General features: G+C 37.4%; 1 protein-coding gene across 1 annotated transcript; it reads right to left on the bottom strand.

Moving 5' to 3' along the window:
* Nucleotides 1-3932: 3932 nt before the first annotated feature.
* On the bottom strand, nucleotides 3933-8409 carry LOC149384436 (loganic acid O-methyltransferase-like). Its single transcript, XM_089628041.1, has 4 exons — nucleotides 8262-8409; nucleotides 8060-8142; nucleotides 4772-5428; nucleotides 3933-4329 (listed from the first exon to the last, which is right to left on the bottom strand). Exons 1-4 carry the CDS (start codon nucleotides 8407-8409, stop codon nucleotides 4009-4011), a joined length of 1209 nt encoding a protein of 402 aa, XP_089484167.1. The 3' UTR covers nucleotides 3933-4008.
* Nucleotides 8410-18114: the final 9705 nt, after the last annotated feature.

Raw genomic sequence — 18114 nt, 5'->3', positions numbered from 1 at the left:
AGATAAACACTTAGTTAACAGAGATATGGGCATTATGTTTGCAAGTACTCAAACATTCATAGTCTATGTTTGATAAATAATAATAATAAAAAGAAGAAGAAGAAGATTAGAAGCTTGTTAACAGAGACATGGGCACTATGTTTGTAAGCACCCAAACATTCATAGTCTTAAATAGAAACTTTGTGTATATATATATATATATATATATATATATATATATATATATATATATATATATATATATATATATATAGTTAGCACCCAAACATTCATAGTCTTAAATAGAAACTTTATATATATATATATATATATATATATATATATTCCAACTTCACTTCCAGTATGATCCAATTGATTTATATATTAGTTGAAACAAAAATCAATCAAAAGTAATAATTGCATATGTTTTTATATATAGAAGTATACTTTATATATTTAGAGCTTGTTTTTCCATAGACATGTTTTCACTTAACGTGACATATACCATATATATGTCACATTTGGACGTCATGATAAAAGGAAATACTGTTTATTTTATTTTTTATTTAAGAAAATCGTGTTCCAACACCATCAAAATACAAACTTCAAAAATAAAGCACTACATTTAACTAAATTACTACATCTGCAACCAAATACAGAAAACGATGCTCATTTTAAGTTTGTATAAGCCTACTATATATTCTGGTTAGCTATACATAAGTTAAGGGTAAAATATATTACATAAAAACTCATATCTTCGTTTCTTTCAACGTATGTCCGCACGCGCGTGCACACACACAAAAAAAAAAAGAAAAAAGAAGAAGAAGATATATCCGTGAAAAAAGAGGTATCAATTGAAAGCAAACAGATTTTAAATGTAAAAACAAGTTGTGAATGCAAAAACAATTAACATATATCAAATCCCCAAAATTATAAATTTATAGTAGTTTAGCCCCCCCATAACAAAAAGTTATGGCTTCGTCCGTGTTCATAGATATACCTCACATCTAAACGTATAAACTTTAATAGTTTCTCTTATTTCAAGAGTTTATTAATCATATAAATAATTGTAAAGATAAGTTTTTAGAAAAATGAAAAGACAAGAATATAGGAACTAAACTTTGGCATCCCGAACAGAACAAAAACCTAAATTTTGTTATTTTTCGGTACTGTTCACGGTACCAGAACTGTTCACAGAATAGGAATTTTGGCACTACTCATCCAATTTTTGTAGTTATTTATTAAATTATTTTGGGTATTATACTAAATTTTACGTTTTAATTTTTTTTTTTATCACGTGAATAGTGAAAGAATGAATCGGAATAGAATATTTCATTCTAATTTGCCTGATATTGGTCGGAACTTCTTGTTCCGGCCTAACCCAAATTTCTAATTCGGTCCAAAGAAAATTTCCGTTCCGACCAACGTCCAGACTTAAAGAAGAACACAATCAATAATCGTGAATGTAATAAGCTGGAGTAACAATAACTAGCCGTGTTTGTAATTGACAAACGGTTCAAAAATTTTGGTCGTATAAAAAGTAATCATCAAACATAAACCAAGCTATAGATTATTAACCAAATATTTATAATATGAGCAAAATGATGAGAAAGCATACGTGGGGATAATATAATGAAGTGAAAATTGAGAACCGTCGCTATACTGATTCTAAACTTTTATTAATTAAAATTGGCTGTCGTATTTATATACCAAGAAGATGATTCGAGATAAGCTTGAAATCGACACTGCTAACACGGACACTGACACTGACATAATATTAAAACACGTTTACAATGGTTCAATATCTGTCAATTCATTATGTTACTAACGTACAGACAACACGTGAAAGCAAAAAACCATTCAATCAATGTCTTGGCTTGTCAAGATAACTTTTGTTCTTCTTTTGTCAAATTTTAAAACCGTTTGGCTTGTCAAGATAACTTTTTTTTTTTTTTACGTCTTTTGTCAAATATTCAAACCAAACATGGGCATATGGACGGATCCGAATCATCCAGATTTTACTTACAGTTAAATGTGACCAATAATTGTCATTTCATTATGTTACTAACATACAGAAAACATGTAAAATAAAAAAAAACCATTCAATCAATGTCTTGGGTCTTGGCTTATCAAGATTATTATTTTTTTCTTTTGTCAAGTATACTAACCAGACATGGGCGTACCGCATACGCCGGATCGAATTAGTGTATAGTCGTTTTTCTCTGAATGATATCATTTTATTTCTCTTTGTGTCATTTATAGCCCTCTTCTTTTGTCTCAGTGCGCTTACATGTCTTAGTGAGTTATCTTAATTACTCTATACGAGTATAAGAACCTTAGAGTTGTAATCAATTCAATATCAATGAATCATTTTCGTTTGTTCATTGAGCCAAACACTATCTTTTCATTAACATGGTATCATAGTGTTTTACGTTTTGCTTTGATCGGTGATCATTGTCTTCTCCGATCTGCAATTTCTCTCGCTCCGATTGCGGATCTTCGTCTTCTCCAATAGCTATGGATAACAACAATGCACCTCATAGTTTACTTCTCTCATCCTAGCGATTCCATTGAAGTTTAATTGATGTAAATTGATGAGTCCGTTTTATACGTACAAATCGCTCGTTCTCGGACTTGATATGTTCTCCAATACGCACATTGGATATGTTCTCATCAACGGTAAAAACAAGGTCATTCTTAGCTTTCTAGTTTCCCATAGCAATTCTCTGTTGATCTTTAGACCACTTATCCTTAGTAAGTGTAGTTGATAGTCTCTTATCATCAGTTATCGCAGGAGCAATCCAAGCTATATCAACAACCTTCCAAGCTCCCTCATCAATCGCTTTGAGAAAAGCTTTCATTTTGGCCTTTCGGTAGCCATACTTTGGTCCTTACAAAAGTGGAGGTCGAAAAATGCTTTGTCCTTCGTTCATGTTCATCTAAAACAAAACGTTAGCACACAAAGTAGATCACGTACACTATGTGAATTGAGTGACGTGCTTTGATACCAATTGAAATAATTAAACGTGTTATAAGATGTTTGTTCAACTAGTGGGTGTATCAAGTTGTTGCAAAACTTATTGTTAATATATGCACGATAACATAGATCAACAATCAAACAATCAATATCAGGTAGAAAACAATAAAGGATACATGGATTTGGTAATCCTATTTGGTGATAAAGTGCATACTCAGAGAGACTGATATGTCCGGTGGTGAAAATCAATCCACTGTATCTCAATCAAAGTTATAAAGAACATAGGTTTGCATGCTCACTCTCGAACGCTTTTCTTCTTTGATTCTCTAATAGATTGGAATCTAAGCTCCCCTTAGATAAGAGAGTCCCTCTCTTTTCCATGCAATCTTTTCCTAAAGATTGACACATCACATTAATGAAAAATACGCACTCACAAACTCTACACAAATAAAATAGAGCGGTACCAAGCACGTCGAAGCTGTTGTTGATGAAGATCTCTAGAGTAGAGAGACAAGTTCAAGGAAAAAGTCGGTGTGAATTGACCAAACAGAAAAATTGATTAACCTAATTGCAGTCTTATAAGAGTTTTATTAGGTTAACACCAAATCTCTGTAAATCTATTATTCTCGAAAACCCAATATCCGAGAATATCTATCCATAATAATTTGAACTTCTTGCAACATTTGAACAACGTTCAAAAATTATTTTATCAAACATTTCATGAGTATTCAACATCATGGGTATCTGTTCATTCTGTCTTCAACAATTTTTTATCAGTTTGAAATGAGTACAAGAACTCATGGAATTATTTTTGTTTATTTTAAAAAAAGAAAATATAGTATCCAAACACCGATTATGGTTACAGATCGTAGTACTAGTACATATATTAGAAAGGCTTCTTTCTATTTATTTATTTATTATTATTATTATTATTATTATTATTATTATTATTATTATTTTTGTGTGAATATAATAAGGAAATAGAAGCTCTAAATCGATAAGGTTTGGCGTGTTATCCGGGATTATAAGAGCCCAATGCATGTATGGTAATTTTAGACGCGTTTGAGTAACACGAATAGGCCAACTGATTCACAACTATCAACGAGGGTCTCCGAGTCGTTGAATTTCTTGGCGAGTCTCAAGTCAAAGAGCTCATCGGAAATCTCTTCTCCAAAATGCTCTTTGATCGTTCCTTCCATGCCAGCACGTAAAGTTGAAGACATCACTTCCGCTTCAGCCTTTTGATGTGATATGTTCACCGCCGATTCTATGCTGAATAGTCCGTTTCTACGAACACTCGATTCCACTTCTTCAAGCGACGCAAAATATTGTGCCACATTGTACGAGTCTATTTTTTCTTCCTCAATCTTACCCTGATAGCACAAAAAAATTACATATACACATATATCTACTTATCGTAAATAATCACATAATTTTAGCTAGACAAAAATGAAAGAATAAGACGCATGTTTCGCTATGAAAAAAATAACAAAGAGAAAAAAATATAAATCATCATATCATATATTATTCTATAGTGCATATGGATCCATTATGAAACTAGTCAACTTAAATATTTGACATTGCTAAAAAAATCAACGTTTGATAAATTTTAGGTAAATAGCCACTTTCCGACGTAAATTTTAAGTAAATAACCACTTTCATATACGAAACGTTAACTATTTACCTAAAATTTACGTCTGAAAGTGGCTATTTACCTAAGATTTATCAAACGTTGGCTATCTATCGATGTCAAACATTTAAATTGACTATTTTTCTAATTTTTTGATACTTTATATACTTTGTTTTTTTTAATACCTCCGCGGTCATATCAAGTAAGGCAGATTCTAGCTGTTCAAATGCATAGTTGACGAAGGCTTTCGAATGAGGCGCTCCATTTGTGCGTCCCGGGAGGATAAGCGCCAATAAGCCTCCTTTGACTATCTCTTGGGCTCGAAGTTTCAAAAACTTTCCCAAGTCCTCGGAAAATTGATCTGCAAAGGCCTCGGCCACCTCAGCCCTAGAATTGGAATAGTGAACCCGTCCTTTGTTCCAAGACGGAGAGCGCTTGTCCAACACTGCCGCGGGAATCCTAGAGAGCCACTGCGAAGCGCTCGAAGAGTGAACGAAATGGAGCGAATCGTTTGGGAAGAGTCGGTCGTAGAAGGAACAGGGGACCCCCGCTGCAAAGTACCGTGATTCCGGGGGTATAGAGAGAAATAACTGGTTGAAGTCGTTCGACGCTTGGTCGCTGAAAAACACGTGGAAGTCTGGGAGGTTAGAAGCTTGTCCAGAGCTGTGAAACTTCCCTTCAAAGGCTTCGATTATGTTCTCCATCGCCAGAAGCGTGTTCGGTCCCACGGAGCAGCCCAAATCGGCTATGTTATAAGTTTTCGAAGGAGAGAAGTTTTGAATCTCAAATTTCTCATTGATGGACTTGTTGATCAGCTCCTTAGCAGCTTCAATAGCTTTTCTCTGCAGTTTTTATTATTTTATGAAAGAAGGAAAACATTGGTTTATGTTTATGAAATCGTTTGGAATAAAAATACAAAATAAACAATCTATAGCATTATCTTTATTTTTCTTTTCATGACTAGACATAGCAATATAGAAACTTCACTTCTAAGGCGCTTGACGCTGTATATCCATATACTATTAGCCTGCATATATTTGTTTATGTAGCGTTGTTTATCAATTTCTGTCTTCACTAGATTATAGAGGAGTCCTTTTGCGGACTTTGTCTTACGATACTCTAGAGACTTAACTAGTAACAATAAAAAGGTGGGAATTGATATATCCATGTATTATCATCTTTGGCGGGCATAATGGAATAAATTTTACTGTATATACCCTTAGTCCATTGTAACAACTAAATATGACACCCAAACATATTTAGAAACTTTGTGTATATATATATATATATAGTTAGCACCCAAACATTCATAGTCTTAAATAGAAACTTTATATATATATATATATATATATATATATATATATATATATATTCCAACTTCACTTCCAGTATGATCCAATTGAGATTTATATATTAGTTGAAACAAAAATCAATCAAAAGTAATAATTGCATATGTTTTTATATATAGAAGTATACTTTATATATTTAGAGCTTGTTTTTCCATAGACATGTTTTCACTTAACGTGACATATACCATATATATGTCACATTTGGACGTCATAATAAAAGGAAATACTGTTTATTTTATTTTTTATTTAAGAAAATCGTGTACCAACACCATCAAAATACAAACTTCAAAAATAAAGCACTACATTTAACTAAATTACTACATCTGCAACCAAATACAGAAAACGATGCTCATTTTAAGTTTGTATAAGCCTACTATATATTCTGGTTAGCTATACATAAGTTAAGGGTAAAATATATTACATAAAAACTCATATCTTCGTTTCTTTCAACGTATGTCCGCACGCGCGTGCACACACACACAAAAAAAAAAAAAAAAAAAAAAAAAAGAAGAAGAAGATATATCCGTGAAAAAAGAGGTATCAATTGAAAGCAAACAGATTTTAAATGTAAAAACAAGTTGTGAATGCAAAAACAATTAACATATATCAAATCCCCAAAATTATAAATTTATAGTAGTTTAGCCCCCCCATAACAAAAAGTTATGGCTTCGTCCGTGTTCATAGATATACCTCACATCTAAACGTATAAACTTTAATAGTTTCTCTTATTTCAAGAGTTTATTAATCATATAAATAATTGTAAAGATAAGTTTTTAGAAAAATGAAAAGACAAGAATATAGGAACTAAACTTTGGCATCCCGAACAGAACAAAAACCTAAATTTTGTTATTTTTCGGTACTGTTCACGGTACCAGAACTGTTCACAGAATAGGAATTTTGGCACTACTCATCCAATTTTTGTAGTTATTTATTAAATTATTTTGGGTATTATACTAAATTTTACGTTTTAATTTTTTTTTTTTATCACGTGAATAGTGAAAGAATGAATCGGAATAGAATATTTCATTCTAATTTGCCTGATATTGGTCGGAACTTCTTGTTCCGGCCTAACCCAAATTTCTAATTCGGTCCAAAGAAAATTTCCGTTCCGACCAACGTCCAGACTTAAAGAAGAACACAATCAATAATCGTGAATGTAATAAGCTGGAGTAACAATAACTAGCCGTGTTTGTAATTGACAAACGGTTCAAAAATTTTGGTCGTATAAAAAATAATCATCAAACATAAACCAAGCTATAGATTATTAACCAAATATTTATAATATGAGCAAAATGATGAGAAAGCATACGTGGGGATAATATAATGAAGTGAAAATTGAGAACCGTCGCTATACTGATTCTAAACTTTTATTAATTAAAATTGGCTGTCGTATTTATATACCAAGAAGATGATTCGAGATAAGCTTGAAATCGACACTGCTAACACGGACACTGACACTGACATAATATTAAAACACGTTTACAATGGTTCAATATCTGTCAATTCATTATGTTACTAACGTACAGACAACACGTGAAAGCAAAAAACCATTCAATCAATGTCTTGGCTTGTCAAGATAACTTTTGTTCTTCTTTTGTCAAATTTTAAAACCGTTTGGCTTGTCAAGATAACTTTTTTTTTTTTTTTTTACGTCTTTTGTCAAATATTCAAACCAAACATGGGCATATGGACGGATCCGAATCATCCAGATTTTACTTACAGTTAAATGTGACCAATAATTGTCATTTCATTATGTTACTAACATACAGAAAACATGTAAAATAAAAAAACCATTCAATCAATGTCTTGGGTCTTGGCTTATCAAGATTATTATTTTTTTCTTTTGTCAAGTATACTAACCAGACATGGGCATACCGCATACGCCGGATCGAATTAGTGTATAGTCGTTTTTCTCTGAATGATATCATTTTATTTCTCTTTGTGTCATTTATAGCCCTCTTCTTTTGTCTCAGTGCGCTTACACGTCTTAGTGAGTTATCTTAATTACTCTATACGAGTATAAGAACCTTTGAGTTGTAATCAATTCAATATCAATGAATCATTTTCGTTTGTTCATTGAGCCAAACACTATCTTTTCATTAACATGGTATCATAGTGTTTTACGTTTTGCTTTGATCGGTGATCATTGTCTTCTCCAATCTGCAATTTCTCTTGCTCCGATTGCGGATCTTCGTCTTCTCCAATAGCTATGGATAACAACAATGCACCTCATAGTTTACTTCTCTCATCCTAGCGATTCCATTGAAGTTTAATTGATGTAAATTGATGAGTCTGTTTTATACGTACAAATCGCTCGTTCTCGGACTTGATATGTTCTCCAATACGCACATTGGATATGTTCTCATCAACGGTAAAAACAAGGTCATTCTTAGCTTTCTAGTTTCCCATAGCAATTCTCTGTTGATCTTTAGACCACTTATCCTTAGTAAGTGTAGTTGATAGTCTCTTATCATCAGTTATCGCAGGAGCAATCCAAGCTCACTACTACAAAAATAGGATTCTACAACGCTTAAAAACAGTTGTAGAATCCTGCGTTGTAGAAGCTTCTACAACGCTTAAAAATCCGTTGTAGAATCCAACAGCTTTCTACAACGCTTAATTATCCGTTGTAGAAACTAAGCTTCTACAACGGATTCTTAAGCGTTGTAGAAGCTTCTACAACGGTTTGAATCCATTGTGTAATTTTTAAATATTTTCAAACATCTCGCCGCGGCGAAGTATATTTCTCGCCGCGGCGACATATTCTACAACGGATCTTCAATCCGTTGTAGAAGCACGTCGCCGCGGCGAGAAATATACGTCGCGGCGGCGAGTTATTTGCCGCGGCGAGGTACGTTCCGAGCCGCGGCGAGAACATTCTACAACGGATAATGAAGCGTTGTAGAATCAACTCGCCGCGGCGAATCATACACTTCGCCGCGGCGACGTCAAATCTTAGCCGCGGCGAGATTATTCTACAACGGATTATTATGCGTTGTAGGAAGGCGATGAATTTTTTTTTAAAAACTCGCCGCGGCGAAGAAAAAATCTCGCCGCGGCGAAGAAAAAATCTCGCCGCGGCGAGACTAATATTTCTAATTTGCCTGCTCTCGGTATCTTGTCTCGCCGCGGCGAATAATATTTCCCGCCGCGGCGAGAAGTATAGTTCGCCGCGGCGAGAATCATTTATTTTTAATCCAAAATCTGTTTTTACACGGTACTAGCACCTGAAAATAATCTTCAATACAAAAAATATCTAATATATACATTCATCTTCAAATATCCTCATCTTCAAAACATTCAAAATAATATATACATCTACAACCAATCCATAATTCAATAAAAAAAACTAGCTAATCATCACAGTTAATAAATGTTTGTACATAACTTACTCATTCTTCCCTAACTCTCTCTAAATCCTCTTTTGTATAGGATTTCTTATTTTCTAATTTTCCTACACCTCCTACGACTATATCACGCATATAAGAAATGACAAAATACCCGCATTCCGTGTTTCCCGTTTGTCTCGGAGCATCCCAAGCCTTGATGTACGTTGATTGCCCGTTACTATGAGCATTTTGATGCTCGAGCTTGAAATCAACAAGAACCCTATATAACACGGAGATTATAAGAGAAAAAACATCTAGAACGATTTATAATGAAAATTATTTAAGAAATCAGAATATTACCTTTTTATCAATCGATTTAAATCGATTGGGATTTTATTTCTCAACGGGTCAAAGAACATAGCGCTATTTCTCCAAAGGTCGAGGACAACGAGCATCCAATGCGCACCTTTGTTATACGGCATCAAAACTAATTCACCAAATTTGCAATCTCGTACCACGTCTCCAACGTCCTTGACTCGTTTTGACAAATAAGCCTCCTCGTCGTCATTTTCGATATACGAACTTAAGCTCGGATTTATAAAACAATAATTTCGAGTCTTCTTCGCCTTTTCTAGCCTCGAGCGTAGATAGCTATGACAAACAAATATTTAGTTGATCAAAACACTAAATATTGAATATTGATATTAAAAAACGCATATAAAGAAAACTCTTACTCCATATAAACCGTTATGCTCCCTGCGCCAATTTCCAAGTATTGCAAAAAATCGAAAATGTCTTCAAATGACACCGGAATCGGGATAGCCGCGAGACTTGGACTAACATTGACCATAATCACATCTCCTTCCGATAACATTACTTTGTTGGCATGTTGACCGAGCAATCGGTACTTGGGATTAATCACCTTGTACGGAATCTTCTTAGCATCATCGATGCTAGCTTCACTCTCAAAACCGAGCTTTGAGAGTTGTTTGACAACCGGACCGCGACTCTCTATTCCCGAGTCCATTTCCATGAGTCTCTTCGGCCACGAGACAAACCCGCCTATAGCATCTTCAACGGTTTGAGCTTCTTCGGTGGGAATTGGCAATTTTGCTTTTTTAATCAAAACCCCCAAAACGGCCACGCGTAAATTTTCTTCCTCCAAAGGTGAGAAATGAACTACGCCTCCATTCATGTACGCTCGCCCATTTGCAACATGAATTGTGCCTCCGAACTCGGTGTCATCAATGAAAAGAAGACACTCGACGCTTTCATCCGAACTCGGTGTCACCGGCGTGGTTGGATTCAAAGAGCAACTAGCACGAACACTATTGGGTTTTTCCACAACAATAGGATCGATCTTCGGACGATCATCAACAATGATAGGATCGATCTTCGGACGATCATCAACATCGTCGTGTTCTAAGCGAATCAAGAATTTTATCAATAACTTAATACCAAAACATTTATCTTTAATAAATAGATAAAAAAAAAAATTAAACATACCTAAAGAGACCGCTTCATTGACGTGTTCTTCAACATTTGCCATCTCTTTATCATCAACAACCTTCGCGTTGAGATTCTCTTCCACTTGCTCGACACTAGGCGACTCGACATTAATGCTACCATTTCCACCGAATGCCTTCATCACCAAAGACTTTAACTCGCTCATTTCCCGACGCATCTTCATTACTTCTTCGTTGGGCGTTGGAGGAACAAAGTACTTAAAACACGACGTGTGTTTGGATTGACCGCAAACTCGGGACGTTCCCAAAGCTTCTTGCAAAACACTCTTTCCCGATTCCGGCAACCATGTCCCTTGCGATGCTTGTTGTGATAACGTTTTCTACACATAAAATTATTTGAAAATAAAATTACAAGGTTAATTGTTATAACAAAGGTAAAGAACTTACGATTTTTTCTCCCATCAATTTGTCTTTCTCATCCTTGTAGTTATCTACGTCTTTCATTCGCGAGTCAATCCAAAGTTCCTCTTTCGTAGGCCATTCCCCCGTTTCGTCATGCTAGTAAGAAGTAATTATATAATAAATTAAAAAATAATTGCAACATTTGAAATAACTAAAAGAAAAAAATGAATCTAACCTTTTCTTGATCAAGCTTTCGATATCCATTTCGGCCCGTTCGAGATTTGTACACACTTTTTCCGATATTTGATTTCCCATGTTCCGATGTTTGTTTGAACATTTCGGTTCGTCTATACTCAACAAATGCTATCCAATCTTCTTCGGTGATACTTGTATAGTATTTCAAAATACAAGCCGGTCTCTTTAAGGCGATTGGTTCGTTGATTATGTCTTTGAGTAGATCGTTGTATATCTCATGACGAAATAACCTTGCGGCTTCTCCGACTCTCATAAGGCAATCGTGTTTTTGTTCGATAGGAATCGTAAATCCTTCTTGCATTTCGTTCCAAATCCGTTCTTTAATTTGGGCGTTGTCTTTACATCTCCAATCACGCATCGAAAGTGGAACGTGTTCTCTTGCTAACACGCCAAAGTAACTCGACAACTCATCACCCTCTTTACCGATTGGTTGCCCTTTATCATCAAATTGTACCGGGATTTTTTTACCAAGTGTTTTAGCCTTATTAACCCGACCCATAAGAGTGTTTCTTCGTTTTCCTTGTTCATCGGAGTTAAGCGCTAGTTGTCTTCTAATTTTTCTTTTACCACTACCGCTAGAAGTAGTAGTAGTGGACGACATTGAATCTAATAAACAAAATTCAAAACATAATTTCAATTTTCAACTCAAATGTAATCAAAATTTCAACTCAAATGTAACAAAAATCCAATATAAACTCAACTCCAATCACAATATAAACTCAAATCCAATCCGATTCTAAACAAAAACACAATTTCAATCCCAATTCAATCTAATATCAAATATATTTCCCAAATCAAATCAATATCAAACTTCAATTCAATAAACTCAAATCAAATACAATATCTCCTAATTTCAAATCAATATCGAATTCACACTAAATAAGTCCATGTAAAAATGTTCAAAAACATTACCCGGAGTTGGACGAGCACAAGGGCGGCGAAGAGAAGGTGGTGAGACGAGGGCCGGAGAGGTAATGGCCGAAGGCGGCGAGGTGAGGGCGCGCGGCGAGGGTGGGCGCGAGCGCGGCGAGGGTGGGCGCGAGCGAGGTGAGGGCCGGAGGGCGGCGTGGACGCACGGCGAGGTGAAGGAGGGGGCGGGGGCGCCGAGAGAGATGAGTGAGGTGAGGGTCGGAGAGAGGGAGAGAGCGCGCGGGGCGAGGGCACGGGGGCTCAGCGAGGTGAGGGACGGAGAGAGAGAGAGAGGCCGAGAGAGAGAGAGTGGTGGGGAGAGAGGGGCGGGGCGGCAAGAGAGTGGCGGAGAGAGAGAGAGGGACGAGAGAGAGGAGTAGTGGAGAGAGAGATGAGAAGAAATGAAAGGAATGAGAAATGAGGGAAAATTGAAAAAAAAAACGCTAAGTATAGATATGAAATGGGCGCGGGTAGTTAAAAAAATTTGAAATTTTCAGATTTTAAGACGCTCCTACAACGCTTATTCTAAGCGTTGTAGGAGCTCGCCGCGGCGAAGTGTATTTTTTGCCGCGGCGAGATGATTCTACAACGCTTATAATAAGCGTTGTAGGAGCCTCGCCGCGGCGACACCAAATTCTCGCTGCGGCGAGAGTTACCTAGAAACGTCTCGCCGCGGCAAAAATGTGCCATCGCCGCGGCGAGGTAACCCTAGATTTCCTCGCCGCGGCAGTATACAATTTCCGCCGCGGCGAAACCTTTCTACAATGCTTAAAGAAGCGTTGTAGAAGCCTCGCCGCGGCGAAAGAGAATTCCCGCCGCGGCGAGGAATACCCTCGCCGCGGCGAAAATGTATGATGCCGCGGCGAGACTATATGTCTGGAAGATGGTGCTCTCGGTAAGATTTTCGCCGCGGCGACGACGTGTTCCCGCCGCGGCGCAGGACTCCTGCCGCGGCAGGATTTGTACCTCGCCGCGGCGTGATTTGTCGCCGCGGCGAACGCATATTTTTGCCGCGGCGAAGACATTCTACAACGCTTATGTGAAGCGTTGTAGAATGTCTCGCCGCGGCAAAGTAGAAATTTCGCCGCGGCGAGTGACACGAGACTGGTGATATAAATTCTCATTTCTGGTCTTTTTCACTCACTCTCTCATAACCTCACTCGAAAAAATTCTCATAACCTCATTCTAGAGCGTCCTCGTTTACTAGTCTCATCTACACATTTAAATCTTGTAAGTTCTTCTTTAATTAACTTGTTCTAATTGTTGTTGTTCTCTTGATTGTTTACTAATTAGAATTGGCAATTTTTTGTATAATTAGGGTTTTTCTATGAATATGAGAAAGTGGATGTGGGAGAATAGATTGAATGAGATATATCGGAAAGGTGTAGATGAGTTTTGTGATTTTGCTAGAGAGAACATGGTAGATTTGAAATCTATTCGTTGTCCTTGTATTAAATGTGGAAATCATAGACATTTTTCGATTGATGTCGTTCGGACCCATTTGTTTGCATATGGAATAATGACCTCGTATCAAAGATGGTTCTACCATGGTGAGGTTTTTCGTTCTACGGCAAATGAGGATGATGTTGAAGATGATATTGATGATATGTGCGGAATGATTAATGATTTGGAGGACGATTTTGTTGAGCGGCCGGAATTGTTTGAGTCCATGATGAATGATGCGGAGACACCATTATATGAAGGGTGTACAAGCTATTCGAAGTTGTCATTTTTAGTTACATTATTTCATTTGAAGGCGTCGGGGGGTTGGACTAACACTAGTTTTACTCTATTGTTGGAAACACTGAAAGAAGCATTTCCGAAAGACAATAAAGTACCTTTAAGTATGTATGAAGCAAAGAAGACTTTGGGTACATTAGGCATGAAGTACGAGAAATTCCATGCGTGCCCAAATGATTGTGTTTTATATAGACACGGGTATGAAGATCTAGATGAATGTCCGACGTGCAAAGAGTCACGGTGGAAGAAGGGTAAAATTCCATGTAACGGGGTTAAAGGAGTTCCAGTTAAGGTACGTACATTTTCATCACTTGATTAGGAAATACATGTAGCTCATATTCATTATTTATTACTGATTTTCGTTAAATATATTTCAGTCGTTATGGTACATTCCTCCCATGCCGCGCTTTCGTCGAATGTTTAATAGTGTCAAACACGCGAAGAACATGGTTTGACACTCCGAAAAGCGTATCGATGATGGTATGTTGAGACATCCTGCTGATGCTGCACAGTGGAAATCATTCGATTTAGAGTATAAAGATTTCAGTGTTGATACTCGAAATTTGCGTCTTGGTCTAGCTTCTGATGGAATGAACCCGTTCAGCATGATGAGCAGTAAATACAGTGTTTGGCCGGTTATACTTGTGAACTACAATCTCCCTCCAAAGCTATGTATGAAGAGAAAGTTCTTGATGTTAACGCTTTTGATTTCAGGACCGAATCAACCAGGAAATGATATTGATGTCTATTTGGCACCGTTGGTCGATGATTTGAAGATGTTATGGGAGAAAGGGATGGAAGTTAAAGACGCTTACCGTGGAGATTCGTTCAACTTAAGGGCAATGTTAATGTGGACTATTAACGATTTTCCGGCCTATGGAAACTTGTCAGGATACTCTGTGAAATGCTCGATTGGTTGTCCGATTTGCATGAAAGACACATCTTCCATCCGTTTGAAGCATGGTAAGAAAACTGTTTTTCTGGGTCATAGAAGATTCTTACCAAGAGATCACTCGTATAGAAGATTGAAACAAGCGTTTGATGGAAATTCAGAAGAACGACCCCCTCCTAGAATTTTGTCTGGTGAAGATGTCTATGAGATGGTTAAAAACGTTAATGAAGTGCTTGGGAAAAGAAAGCGGAGTGCTAGTACTAAAGAATCGTTCAAAGAGAATCCTTGGAAGAAGAAATCGATTTTCTACGACCTTCCTTATTGGAAGACACACTACGTCCGGCATTGTCTGGATGTTATGCACATCGAGAAAAATGTTTGCGAATCGCTTATTGGTACACTTCTTGATGATCCAAATAAATCGAAAGACGGAATACAATCTCGATTGGATCTCAAAGAGATGAATATAAGAAGCATTTTGCATCCCGAGGAGGGGGGTGGGAAAAAAACAAAATTACCACCGGCAAAGTACACTCTAGATCGAAAGGAGAAAAAGAAATTGTGTAACTGGTTTGCTTCTATTAAAGTCCCCGAAGGTCATTCATCAAACTATAAGAGGTTCGTGTCTTTGAAAGATTTGAGACTTACTGGAATGAAGACGCATGACTGTCATGTGCTGCTACAACAAATGTTGCCTCTTGCTTTGCGAGGAATTGTGCCAAAAGATGTGAGGTTTGCAATATCAAAGATATGTGTATTCTTTAACTCGATTTGCTCGAAGGTCATCGATCCAACTCGATTGGATTTAATGCAGTCAGAATTGGTGAAAACTATGTGCTTGCTCGAAAAGATCTTTCCACCTTCGTTTTTCGACATAATGATACACTTAACCGTCCACTTGGTACGTGAAGTGAAATTAGGAGGGCCCGTGTTTTTACGGTGGATGTATCCAATCGAACGTTATATGAAAGTGTTGAAAAGCTACGTGAAGAACTACAATAGGCCGGAAGGAAGCATAGTTGAAAATTACATAGCAGAAGAGTCGGTTGAGTTTTGTTTTGAGTATTTAGCTAATACAGACGAAATTGGGTTACCCAAGAATACCAATTTTGATTCAAAAGCTCTATCTAAATGTATTTTTTTAACACTTTATTTGTTTATTTAAATTATATATGAACATTATTTTTAAGTATTTGTTTCATTATAGGTACTTATTCGATCGTCAACCGAAAAGAATGGGAGCAAGCAAGTCTCCATGTGCTACACAACGTTTCCGAGGTCAAGCCATTTGTGGATATTCATTTGAATGAGTTGAGAGTGAATAATCCAAAGAAGGGTAGAAATGAAAAATGGTTGCAAGAAGAGCACAACCGTTTGTTTCAAAACTGGCTTGGAAAACGCATATTTATAGAGGCAGGACATTCATCTACGTTGAGTAAACTATCTGGCGGGCCGTCCTCAATGGTTACAAGGTACACTGCTTGGTTTGTTAATGGTTTTACATTTTACACAAGGGAACGAGACAACAAGCATCCCGTACAAAATAGTGGTGTTACATTGTTTGTTGAAGCTTTACATGTTTCGTCGGCAAAAGATAAGAATCCAAAACATGCTTTTATGAAGTATTACGGATACATTGAAGATATTTGGGAACTTGATTATTGCGGGTTGCGAGTCGCATTATTCAAGTGCAAATGGGCAGACAATAATCACGTTAAACTTGATAATGAATGAGTTACAATTGTCGACTTTAGACGGATTGGCTACGAGAATGATTCATTTATTTTGGCTTCGCAAGCAAGTCAAGTGTTTTATGTTTCGGATCCAGCAAATCCTGAGTTATCGTTAGTGGTTCATATGAAAGCGAGAAATGGTAACGAAGAAAAAGACGAAGACATGTCTAGCATTCCTCCGTTCACATCAGGATTACCGCCAATTGATCAAGAGGTGGATGATTTTAATGATGACAATGTGTCACATCTACTTCGTAAGGATATAGATCCTATTTTTGTTTGATATTAAACATTTAGATAATGTATTTTCATTTTGGATTTTATGTTATTCTCCTGTGGACAACGTTATTTTTCATTCAAAATTTCTCTATACAATGTCATTTACATTAAAATTACATTTCTCCAACTCTCGCCGTGGCCGGATTATCACGCCGCGGCGACAGACAAATCCTGCCGCGGCGAGGACCCTTCTACAATGCTTAAAAAGCGTTGTAGAAACCTCGCCGCGGCAACGTACATTCCATGCCACGGCGAGGTCAGTGCGCCGCGGCGGGAATATCAACTCGCCGCGGCGAGACAGGTTCTTAAAAAACACAGACTCTCGGTATAAAAAAATCAAACTCTCGCCGCGGCGAAATACAAATCCTGCCGCGGCGAGGACCCTTCTACAACGCTTAAAAAAGCGTTGTAGAAACCTCGCCGCGGCAACGTACATTCTATGCCGCGGCGAGGTCAGTACGCCGCGGCGGGAATATCAACTCGCCGCGGCGGGACAAGTTCTTAAAAAACACAGACTCTCGGTATAAAAAAATCAAACTCTCGCCGCGGCGACAGACAAATCCTGCCGCGGCGAGGACACTTCTACAACGCTTAAAAAAGCGTTGTAGAAACCTCGCCGCGGCAACGTACATTCCATGCCGCGGCGAGGTCAGTACGCCGCGGCGGGAATATCAACTCGCCGCGGCGAGACAAGTTATTAAAAAACACAGACTCTCGGTATAAAAAAATCAAACTCTCGCCGCGGCGAAATACAAATCCTGCCGCGGCGAAGACCCTTCTACAACGCTTTAAAAAGCGTTGTAGAAACCTCGCCGCGGCAACGTATATTCCATGCCGCGGCGGGAATATCAACTCGCCGCGGCGAGACAAGTTCTTAAAAAACACAGACTCTCGGTATTAAAAAATCAAAATCTCGCCGCGGCGAAGTAATATTTTAGCCGTGGCGTAGAGCACTCGCCGCGGCGGGTAATATACTGTGCCGCGGCGAGAATAGTCACGCCGCGGCGAGAAAGGTACCTAGCCGCGGCGAAGAAGCACTCTACCACCTACTCATTCACTTTTTTCCAATATTTAACCTGTTCTCCAACTAAAAATGATCATTCAATTAAAATTTCTACAATAAATAAAACAAACCAAACTAGTCTTAAACATATAACATCAAGTTTCAAACACA

Source organism: Urtica dioica, chromosome 10 (assembly GCF_054948205.1).
Source record: "Urtica dioica subsp. dioica isolate 48M chromosome 10, U.dioica_male_clone48M_v1_H2, whole genome shotgun sequence".
Classification (NCBI taxonomy): Eukaryota; Viridiplantae; Streptophyta; class Magnoliopsida; order Rosales; family Urticaceae; genus Urtica; species Urtica dioica.
This window is presented reverse-complemented; position numbering and strand designations above follow the sequence as displayed.